General features: G+C 33.0%; 1 protein-coding gene across 2 annotated transcripts; it reads right to left on the minus strand.

The window, feature by feature from the left end:
- Positions 1 to 1,028: 1,028 nt before the first annotated feature.
- LOC108370453 (putative nuclease HARBI1) lies at positions 1,029 to 2,498 on the minus strand. Of its 2 annotated transcripts, XM_017625780.1 has the most exons (3): positions 2,132 to 2,498; positions 1,681 to 2,064; positions 1,029 to 1,614 (listed from the first exon to the last, which is right to left on the minus strand). In XM_017625780.1, exons 2-3 carry the CDS (start codon positions 1,822 to 1,824, stop codon positions 1,066 to 1,068), a joined length of 693 nt encoding a protein of 230 aa, XP_017481269.1. In that variant the 5' UTR covers positions 1,825 to 2,064; positions 2,132 to 2,498; the 3' UTR covers positions 1,029 to 1,065. The 2 variants fall into 2 exon arrangements, with proteins under 2 accessions (XP_017481269.1, XP_017481270.1); XM_017625781.1 differs by having other exon boundaries at positions 1,681 to 2,142.
- Between the last annotated feature and the right edge of the window lie 8,537 nt (positions 2,499 to 11,035).

Below are 11,035 nucleotides of genomic sequence, written 5' to 3' on the forward strand. Positions count from 1 at the left end.
TCACGTTCTGTGCGAATTTCTGGCAACACTTGCAACACGCCGAACGTTCGCGCAGCCATTTTGCGCATAAATATTGCGCATCATAAGTATCACAGAATTGAACGCTACAAGTTGTGCGCGATGGCATCGGAAGAAGAAAGGTAAGTGAAATTCATATTTATTTGATTTTATACGCAAGTAACATATTTCATAAGCATGTTTATATTCTTATATGGTTTGTATTTTTGTTTTTATTGCATTTTTCAGCGATAAAATGGGTACTTCGATGACAAAGCTACTCATACGATGACGGCTTGACATGGAACCAGAGTTTGTTTCAGGCAGGAAAAAAAAATCTTATCTCTGGGGTAAAGTTTTGGAAGCAATGAAGGCAGTCAATCCTGAAGTTCCGTTGTCGAAGGAAGTACTTCAGAGAAAATTTCTGAATTTGTTGGCATCGTACAAGCGCATAAAAAAGGAATAGCGAAACAGGCAGAGGCGCAACAACTTGGGAATACTTTGACGATTTTGATAACGTTTATGGCAGGCGGCATTCCATCCAACCCCCAGCTGAAAATCTGGTGTCCAGCTTGACAAACTCCAGCCCAAATCCAAGCGAAGAAATTGTTGAATGCAACGACCACGAGAGTGACACTAACACTGTGGACACTAATATATCTAAAAGCACAACGAAAAAGCGCTCAAAAGATGAAACGCTGCTATTTTTAAAGGAAGAGGCCAGCAGAGAACAAAAGCGCCACGATGAATTAATGAAGCTAGAGAGGGAGAAATTAGAAATGGAAAAAGAAAAAATATCTGTGTTGACGGAATTAAGAAAAGCCTTAGACAAAAGTTCGCAGGCACGTAGAAACTGATCTCATGAATTCACTGTTTTATTAGTTTTAAGCTTATTTTGGATACATATGAATTTTAAATTACTTTATATTATATAAGTACATACATGTGATATGAATTTAAAAAGAAAAAAACACGTAAATGAAACTGATCTTATGAATTCAAGTTTTTTTTTTTAATATATACATGGAAAATGAATTTAAAAAGAATAAATATTGACATGAATAAACTTCATGAAAGAAATAGCATCTTTAGTTCATTTCTTCTAGCAACTCCTTCATTATAGTCATTAATAATTTCAATAACTTCTATTTCATGATTACTCTCAGTAATAATATTTGATTCTACACCGGTGTTCTCAAAAGCATCTGCCAAGCTTGAATCCCCACAATGCTTAATTATAAAATTGTGCAATATAGTGCAGGCCAATACAACTTCCGAAGTGCTCTTTAAACTTGTAACATCGATGTGGTTTAAAATTCTAAATTTTGACCTTAAAACCCCAAAGGCCTGCTCTATTAGTACTCTGGTAGAACTGAGAATGTAATTGAATTTTCTTTCATCGCTGGAAAGATGTCCATTATCTCTAAAGGGTACTATCATATATTTCGATAGTGGATATGCAGAATCTGCTAATATTACGGCTCCACTTGCAAGTTCAACTTCTCCAGATGTTATTCCCTTATAAATTGGACTGTTTCTCCATACATTGGCGTCGTGGCAACTTCCAGGATAGCCGATAAATACATCTAAAAAGCGCAGATTGCTATCGCATATAGCCTATGACAGTAAACAATTTTAATACTATTTTACCATATATGTAAGTATGTATATTTCATCATTCACCTGCATATTTATAGAATAAGTACCCTTGCGGTCATAATAGCTGACTGCATCATTACTTGGTATATTTATTTTGAAGTGTATGCCATCAGCGCATCCCACAACGAAGGGAAAGGAATTTGCCCTTTTTGTTTGGAAGCCTTCCATCACGAATCGCTGCTCAGCAATCGTTGGCCAAGAAATTTCGGTTTTAAGGCAGCATATCGTCCTTACAATTTAAAAAAAAAGTTTGTGGGCTGTTCCTTTCCCTAAATTAAACCGATCAGAAAGATCGCGATATGTTACTCTGCTGTTGGATAGTTTCCATAGCGTCATATACAGCGATGCCTTTAGGGAGTAGTTGCTACTATTCGGTGACCAGAAAGGCTCCAGAGCATCATTCAGTTTCTAAATAAAATGCATACCTTTATTGTCTTGATTTATTTATTAAAAACTTTTAAATTATTCAACTCACAGCAAACGTATCGCGACTCATTCTGAAGTGGGAGAAAAATACGTCGGATTCGTACATTTCAATAGTTTTATAAAAATTTTGCACTTTTGTGACTCGCCTCTTTCTACATATTTTTTGTACCAACAAATTTTTTCTTTTGATGATAATTCTTCTTTTCTTCCGATTCATTAGTAAACAATCGATACTAGCTTCCTCCACTTCATCAATTATTAAATTTATCAACATTTCCATCTCGCAGTGCACAAATTACAACACCTTAATCGCAATCACGTTCTGTGGATTAATAATTTGCAACGTTACAGCAGAGTATCAGCTGAGTATCAGTACTAGGGTTGCAAACAGGCAACAGGGCTGCAATATTGCGGTATTTATTACGTAGCTCGAACGCACCCTATCTGTTCAGCCCCTATGTTTAGGCAACACAGAAAGGATAATTCTACTTAGTGAGGGTTAAAATCCTTTTGCCCCCTCTACCCCCCCCAAAATCATTGTACAAATAACTAAACATTTCCCCAAAAATGTTAGCAAACTAGAGAAACACCATTTTCTTCATCGAGGACTTAAAATAAACTACTTACTCCATTCTAAACGATTCGGGACCATGCTATTATATACTCGAAGAAGCTTTCCTCGACATTGAAGATAATTTTAATGATTTATTCACAACGCAATGGCTGGAATCTACGTGTACTGTGTACACCATTCGTGCTATCTTGTTGGACCACCTTCAGCTTTACTTTTTATACCTTTCATGAGCATGAAATGGTATTATAACTTTGGTCCGATGTTTGTAAGTACCAGAACAAAAAGAGATAGACCCATGAAAATGTATACTTATATGATCAGAACGTCGAGCTGAGTTGATTTAGCCATGTCCGTCTGTCCGTCTGTCGGCTGCGTTCGAGATGTCAATCACAACCGCAGTGTTGAAAATGTTGCCAAAGTATCACGTTCTGTGCGAATTTCTGGCAACACTTGCAACACGCCGAACGTTCGCGCAGCCATTTTGCGCATAAATATTGCGCATCATAAGTATCACAGAATTGAACGCTACAAGTTGTGCGCGATGGCATCGGAAGAAGAAAGGTAAGTGAAATTCATATTTATTTGATTTTATACGCAAGTAACATATTTCATAAGCATGTTTATATTCTTATATGGTTTGTATTTTTGTTTTTATTGCATTTTTCAGCGATAAAATGGGTACTTCGATGACAAAGCTACTCATACGATGACGGCTTGACATGGAACCAGAGTTTGTTTCAGGCAGGAAAAAAAAATCTTATCTCTGGGGTAAAGTTTTGGAAGCAATGAAGGCAGTCAATCCTGAAGTTCCGTTGTCGAAGGAAGTACTTCAGAGAAAATTTCTGAATTTGTTGGCATCGTACAAGCGCATAAAAAAGGAATAGCGAAACAGGCAGAGGCGCAACAACTTGGGAATACTTTGACGATTTTGATAACGTTTATGGGCATGATTCAACAATTACAGGTTGTAGCAATCGTACAAAAGCAACATTTACCGTTGGTATGAACTCCTTGTGTCAAAAACAGCTGATTTGCTTTCCTTATGTATTTATATTCGTGCATTTAAATACAAAAGGCTGTGGTCGCCTTGGACAAAATCAATTAAATTTTGCACTTTTAGTGATTATTTAAATACACATTTAAATACTTTTGGTTATAAATTTTTACTTAACTTTTAACAAGGGTGATAGGTTCATATGCTTTGGGAAACTAAAATTTGAGAGTTGCTGGAGCAGAATTTTTTGAGGTTTTCTGGTCATAGTCGAAATAAAATTCAGGTTTTTGACAAAAATTCTTTCAGCAAAGCCCAATAATGGACTTGCAAGAACTGCAAGTGGAGCCGCGCCAAGCAGTCCTGAAATACACAAAAGTAGATCGGCTGTTTCAGTGAGTACCAGAAATTTATGACACATTGGAGGTGGAGCACACCAATGTCTGGCCGGAGAAGATCCTAAGTACAGAAAATACTGCTCGGAACCGACTTTGTACCAAAGCAATGGCGTTCGATGGCATAGAATAATAAAATGTGTTTGGAACAAATCTGTAAACTTTGCGGAAGATTTAAGTTTCGTATAATCATTTTGTTTACCATGCTTTACCCCGCGCTAAAAAATTGCAATCTTTATTTTTAGCTTTTTAATATTGCAATATCAGGACATGAAGGCAATGAATATGCATCAATGTAGTCTTGGGTGCTTGGGAATACCAACAAATATGCAACGAAAATATCTGGAATCGGAACAGTAGCAATACTTTAGCACATCTGCCTCAGAAATTTAATGATCGACCAACATTTGCAAAAGAGTTACACCATACACTCTGAGCTTTCAAAGAAGGCATTGAATATTCAAAAATGGGGTACGGTTTAGTTATTTGTACAACGATTTTGGGTTGCTAAGCGCAAACGCGTGACCCGAATCAAAAAACTTTTACACACACTTGTAGACAAGAGTCTACGCTTTATTTAGAAACAAATTTACTATATCTGTGCACTATTTTATTAATAATTTCGTATTGAAATATGGTATTCTTTCCAAATTTCCGAGCTGAGCTGTCAAACACACAAAATATTCTCGAAATATCTGTTCAGCCCCTATGTTTAGACAACACAGAAAGGATAATTCTACTTAGTGAGGGTTATAATCCTTTTGCCCCCTCCGCCCCCACCCCAAAATCATTGTACAAATGACAAAACATTTCCCCAAAAATGTTAGCAAACTAAAGAAATACCATTGTCTTCATCGAGGACTTAAAATAAACTACTTACTGCATTCTCAACGATTCGGGACCATGCTATTATATACTCGAAGAAGCTTTCCTCGACGTTGAAGATAATTTTAATGATTCATTCACAACGCAATGGCTGGAATCTACGTGTACTGTGTACACCATTCGTGCTATCTTGTTGGACCACCTTCAGCTTTACTATTTTGTTTATTATTGGTTTCTTGAACAAATTAAGGCATGAATAAATGAGGTGATGTGTCGCATTCTTGGATTTTCGCTATTTCGATTATTTAAAATGTTATACGCATATAAAGATTTCTTAGCCGTTAATCAAACATTGTGCATATTCTTTTCACGTTTTTCAATATCTCAAAATGTTTATGCGAAACATTAACTTAAATTTTCTATAAATTTTAATTTTGCGGCATATCAACTTCATCTATTGAAGTCTCCAAATTATGTATGTATATGATATGTGACTATAACTCTTTTTAACTTTTTAAGGAAATTGTTTTTAATAACAAAATGGAATATTTATATATACATATGTATATATTTGTAATTTAGAAGAAAAACTAAAACTAAATTAAAGAAAAAATCTATTTCGTTCTTTTCAACGATATTGTGCTTGTTTATTATTTTCAACAAAGCAAAAACAAAAAATTCATAAAATTTGTATACAGTAACGAACACAGGTACTTGAATGTAAGTATACAGTCTCTGACAGCTTAAATTAAATACTTCAAAAGATTTGTACTTATAAATTTCCGGTATCCATTTTTTCCCAGATCATTGTTATTTAATCTTAACTTAGAGAACAAAAAAATAAATAAAAATAGATTTCACAGGTACTTCAATGTTTGTAAATATACACTCCAAAAGCTATAGTTTGTAAATTTTCCGAAGATTATTATTTTTCGTTCGAATCGCGAGCTATAACATTTTGCAAAGCTTTTAAAAAGTTCACAAAAATTAATCAAATTAAAAAAATTTTCTTAAAAAGTTAAAACTTTTTATTCAGAATTTTTAAAAAATTTTGGCGTATGCAGTATTGTGGCCCATTGAATTTTAGCATAATATGGTGGAAGTTGCATGCGAGTAGAATCTGGCGTTGAATTTTGAATATTTGTTTTGCTGACTACGTTACGCTTTTTCTTCCATAAAACGATACCTGAGTGGAATCGTTATATGCTAAAATTCAATGGGCCACAATACTGCATACGCCAAAATTTTTTAAAAATTCTGAATAAAAAGTTTNGGAGAAAAAACGTAACGTTGATTCCACTCAGGTATCGTTTTATGGAAGAAAAAGCGTAACGTAGTCAGCAAAACAAATATTCAAAAATCAACGCCAGTTTCTACTCGCATGCAACTTCCACCATATTATGCTAAAATTCAATGGGCCACAATACTGCATACGCCAAAATTTTTTAAAAATTCTGAATAAAAAGTTTTAACTTTTTAAGGAAATTTTTTTAATTTGATTAATTTTTGTGAACTTTTTAAAAGCTTTGCAAAATGTTATAGCTCGCGATTCGAACGAAAAATAATAATCTTCNCGCATGCAACTTCCACCATATTATGCTAAAATTCAATGGGCCGCAATACTGCATACGCCAATTTTTTTTTAAATTCTGAATAAAAAGTTTTAACTTTTTAAGACAATTTTTTAATTTGATTAATTTTTGTGAGCTTTGTGAAAGCTTTGCAAAACGTTATAGCTCGCGAATCGACCATATGGATAAAAATGAGGACCTATATTAAAGTTTTATGTGCAGGAACTTTCTGTAACCCATAAGCTTTTCTTTGGATTTCTTTATCGCCAAACGTCGATTCAGCTGCTTTACGCGGAAGAAAGTTCTGCATTTAAAAAACAGGCGTTTTGCAGCTTCCGGTAAATCAACGTCTGAACNCAATAGGACCTATATTAAAGTTTTATGTGCAGGAAGTTTCTGTAACCCATAAGCTTTTCTTTGGATTTCTTTATCGCCAAACGTCGATTCAGCTGCTTTACGCGGAAGAAAGTTCTGCATTTAAAAAACAGGCGTTTTGCAGCTTCCGGTAAATCAACGTCTGAACTTAGTTCGAACATTTTGCCATTTAAGTTTTTGCAGTGGGCTATTTGGTTTGCATTCGTTTTATGGAAAATTGCTTCCAGACTTTTAATTTTAATTAAAAATTCTGTACTGGGCTTTTTCAAATACCCTTTGGACACTTGGTCATCCCAAGTAAAAGAATTTTCGCAATTTTCCTGGCCCTCCAAGTGAAGTTTGCGGATCATATACCCAGCCACATATTCCAACGCAGGGATGGGCGTAATCAGGAAAATGAATAATTGAATAAAAAAAAAAATAAGAATAAGCTTTCATTCATCATTCCAACAATTTTGAATGACGAATAAATTTTTATTCTTCATTCAATCACTTGCGAATGATGAATAAATTTTTATTCATCATTCAAGTAATTTCAAGTAACGAATCAATTTTTATTCTTCATTCAAGCACTTGCGAATGATGANTTAAAGTTTGAAAATCTTTTATTTTTTCATCAAAAAATAAATAAAAAATATGGAATTATTATTTTATTTGTCAGGAAACATCAGATCTATCGAACATACATACATACGAATTATTAAGCATTTTGTTAGCTTTAATTTTCCTTAATTGGTATTAAGGTTGTTTAATTAGTTCGTATGATATACATGTTTAAGTGAAACCAATTTTTGTTTTAAGCTGAATAACGGTAAATTGAAAATATCTCGAAAACTTATCCATAGAATAAAAAATTAACTCGATTTTCGGAATCAGCGGGTGATTCTACAAACTAAAATAAAATAAAGAATCAGCTTTTCCAGGGAGGTANATATTCCAACGCAGGGATGGGCGTAATCAGGAAAATGAATAATTGAATAAAAAAAAAAATAAGAATAAGCTTTCATTCATCATTCCAACAATTTTGAATGACGAATAAATTTTTATTCTTCATTCAATCACTTGCGAATGATGAATAAATTTTTATTCATCATTCAAGTAATTTCAAGTAACGAATCAATTTTTATTCTTCATTCAAGCACTTGCGAATGATGATGCCACTATGCAATTCCTATGTTGAATCGCCAGCGGATTCCGAAAATCGAGTTAATTTTTTATTCTAAGGATAAGTTTTCTAGATATTTTAAATTTACCGTTATTCAGCTTAAAACAAAAAATATTTCCTCTTAATCACATATATCTTACGGAACCAATCTAACAATCGCAATACAAAGTACGGCAAATGAAAGCCAACAAAATTCTCCATAAACCGTATATAACCACTTTTGATAAACGTGATAGTTTCTGAGAACTTAATAAATTACTCCAGATTTTTTTTTATGGAATAATTTAAACAAATTCAAATTTTAACAGGGGAAAAATTAAATGAAAAACATTTTTTTTTGTAAATTTTTTTATTTTGTATGAATGCCCGTTACTTTACGAAAAAATGAAGCTACCAATGAAGAAAATCGATGGATAAATAAGAAATAAATCAGTGGTAAAATGAAAATGCGCAAGGATTTTTTGTATGAAATATTAGCAGAAAAGAGAGTTACTAAGGTATACATGGCGTATGAGTAACACTCTTTCGTGCTCATTTTTCATACAAAAAATCTTTGCGCGTTTTCATTTGACCTCTCATTACTTCGTTATTTGTCCATGGGTTTTTTTCATTAGTAGCTTGATTTTTTTTTAACAGAACAGGCTTTAACACAATTGCAAAAAATTTAAACAGAGTCTGTTGTTTCAAAAGTTTTTCTCTTGTTAAAGTTTGAAAATCTTTTATTTTTTCATCAAAAAATAAATAAAAAATATGGAATTATTATTTTATTTGTCAGGAAACATCAGATCTATCGAACATACATACATACGAATTATTAAGCATTTTGTTAGCTTTAATTTTCCTTAATTGGTATTAAGGTTGTTTAATTAGTTCGTATGATATACATGTTTAAGTGAAACCAATTTTTGTTTTAAGCTGAATAACGGTAAATTGAAAATATCTCGAAAACTTATCCATAGAATAAAAAATTAACTCGATTTTCGGAATCAGCGGGTGATTCTACAAACTAAAATAAAATAAAGAATCAGCTTTTCCAGGGAGGTAAATATGTCAAAGAGATTTCTAGCACATAATATCAAAAATGAGAGTTTTCGAATTGATACGCTTTTTAAAAAATGTGCTCGAATATTTATTAACAAAAAGGTTATGATTATACAGCAAAATTTCTTTAAAAAAAAAAATTAACTTAAAATTTGTTCCATTTTGGTGTACATGTTAGGGTGTCATATTTTAAATGTATACATATATGTATGTACAAAAGGGTGCTTTTTTGCGGCTATTGTTTTTTTTCACTCCTACCTCGAAATTTTGTGGAAAGCACCTAAAAAAACTCCCTGAAAATTTGAACCCGTAATGTTAACATTATGTACTCACCCAAGGCGTGCAAAGATTTCCCATATAAATACACGTAAACTTTCATTTTTTCAAAACTCTGCAGCTCAGAGGAATTTTACGGTATGATTATGGTCAATATCTGATTTTCTTCAGAATGAATGCTTTACAAAAGTGTCCATTGCAGCGTAACTCTAGCTCCCATCAGCGAGCTAGTGCATACACAATATTTTGATTAATTTCCCGTTTTTTTGCCGCTATCTCGTAAACAGGAACAGCTACAGACAAAACGTAAATGACAAATTTGTAGGACATTTTATTTCAGAACACCAAATCGCTAATATAGATATTTCTTGAGATATAGGGCTTTGAAGTTGATCAACAATTTCTACAATTTAGCCCAATAATCAATGAAAATTCTACACTACCCCAAATTCAAAGCAGAATATCTCATGATATATCGATGTTACTGATTTTGTGTTCCAGAACTTTTTGTATAAAATTAAATGGCCTTCAAGTTTGTCATTCGCAATTTTTCTGTAGCTCTTTTTATTTACGAGATCGGGGTTAAAAAACTGGAATTTAATCAAAATATTGGGTTTGGTGACCCGCTCTAGCTCGCTGATGGGAGCTAGAGTTACGCTGCAATGGACACTTTTGTAAAGCATTCAATTCTGCAGAAAATCAGATATTGACCATTATCATACCGTAAAATTCCTCTGAGCTGCAGAGTTTTGGAAAAATGAAAGTTTATACTATGTCTCCATTTTGAGATTTAATGAAGATTTAGCCCTCTGACGAGATTTCGGCGTTAAATCTTTTGAGATTTACCATATAAAATTAAATCTCGAAAGGCGGTAGATTTAAGTTAAATCTTCGTCAAATCTTCAATAATATTGATCAATAAGTACGATTTGTTGGATGTGGCAACCACAAATTCACATGCCATAAGTCAAATGACATTTGTGTTTTCAATATACAGTTGAGGACATTGAAATCTAGCCTATCATAAAAACATGAATTTTCGTATTTTTAGGAATTTTTTATATTTTTGTTAGTTTGGGAGGAAAATTAGTAATACATATGTACATAACTTTGGTTGTAATAAATTAAGAAAATATTTCTTTAAAAACTAGAAATTGAGAAGAAATATTTTATAGTAATATTATGCAGAGTCTTCTCCGCTTTCTATAAGTCATTTGCGCGCTCGGACAAAAAAATTTATAAATTTCGGTAATGGTTCTGCTTCGATAACATTGAACCGAACATCCTCTAGAACTCAATTCGTCTTCATGATATGCCAAAGGCCCACGATTGGATTTTCGGTTCCCTCCTATGAATAAGAGAGTTCTACAAAATTTTTTCTTTCCGCAAATGTTTTTTACCGTTTCGATAACTTTTCTTAAATTCGGGAAAATGATTGGGAATATGGTACCATTCTTTACATTTTCCAAACTATATATTATACATACATACATATTTACCACGAATAAGAAGCCAATAATATTAAGAATTCACATAATGAAATTCCGCTTGGCACCTTCCTTTTATCTGTCTGTATATCAATGTCCGCAACTGTATTTATAAAATCACACATAAGCAAAAGTCAAATATTTAAAAATGTGAACGTCAAACATATCTCGTTGTGGTAATGGAGACGGTTGTGATTTAGCAACTGGATTTATTAAATCTTAATGGATAAATCTCTCAATGGAGACATAGTAT

Source organism: Rhagoletis zephyria, unplaced genomic scaffold, assembly GCF_001687245.7.
Source record: "Rhagoletis zephyria isolate East Lansing unplaced genomic scaffold, Rhagoletis_zephyria_1.1 Rzeph_scaffold_04250, whole genome shotgun sequence".
NCBI classification, from domain to species: Eukaryota; Metazoa; Arthropoda; class Insecta; order Diptera; family Tephritidae; genus Rhagoletis; species Rhagoletis zephyria.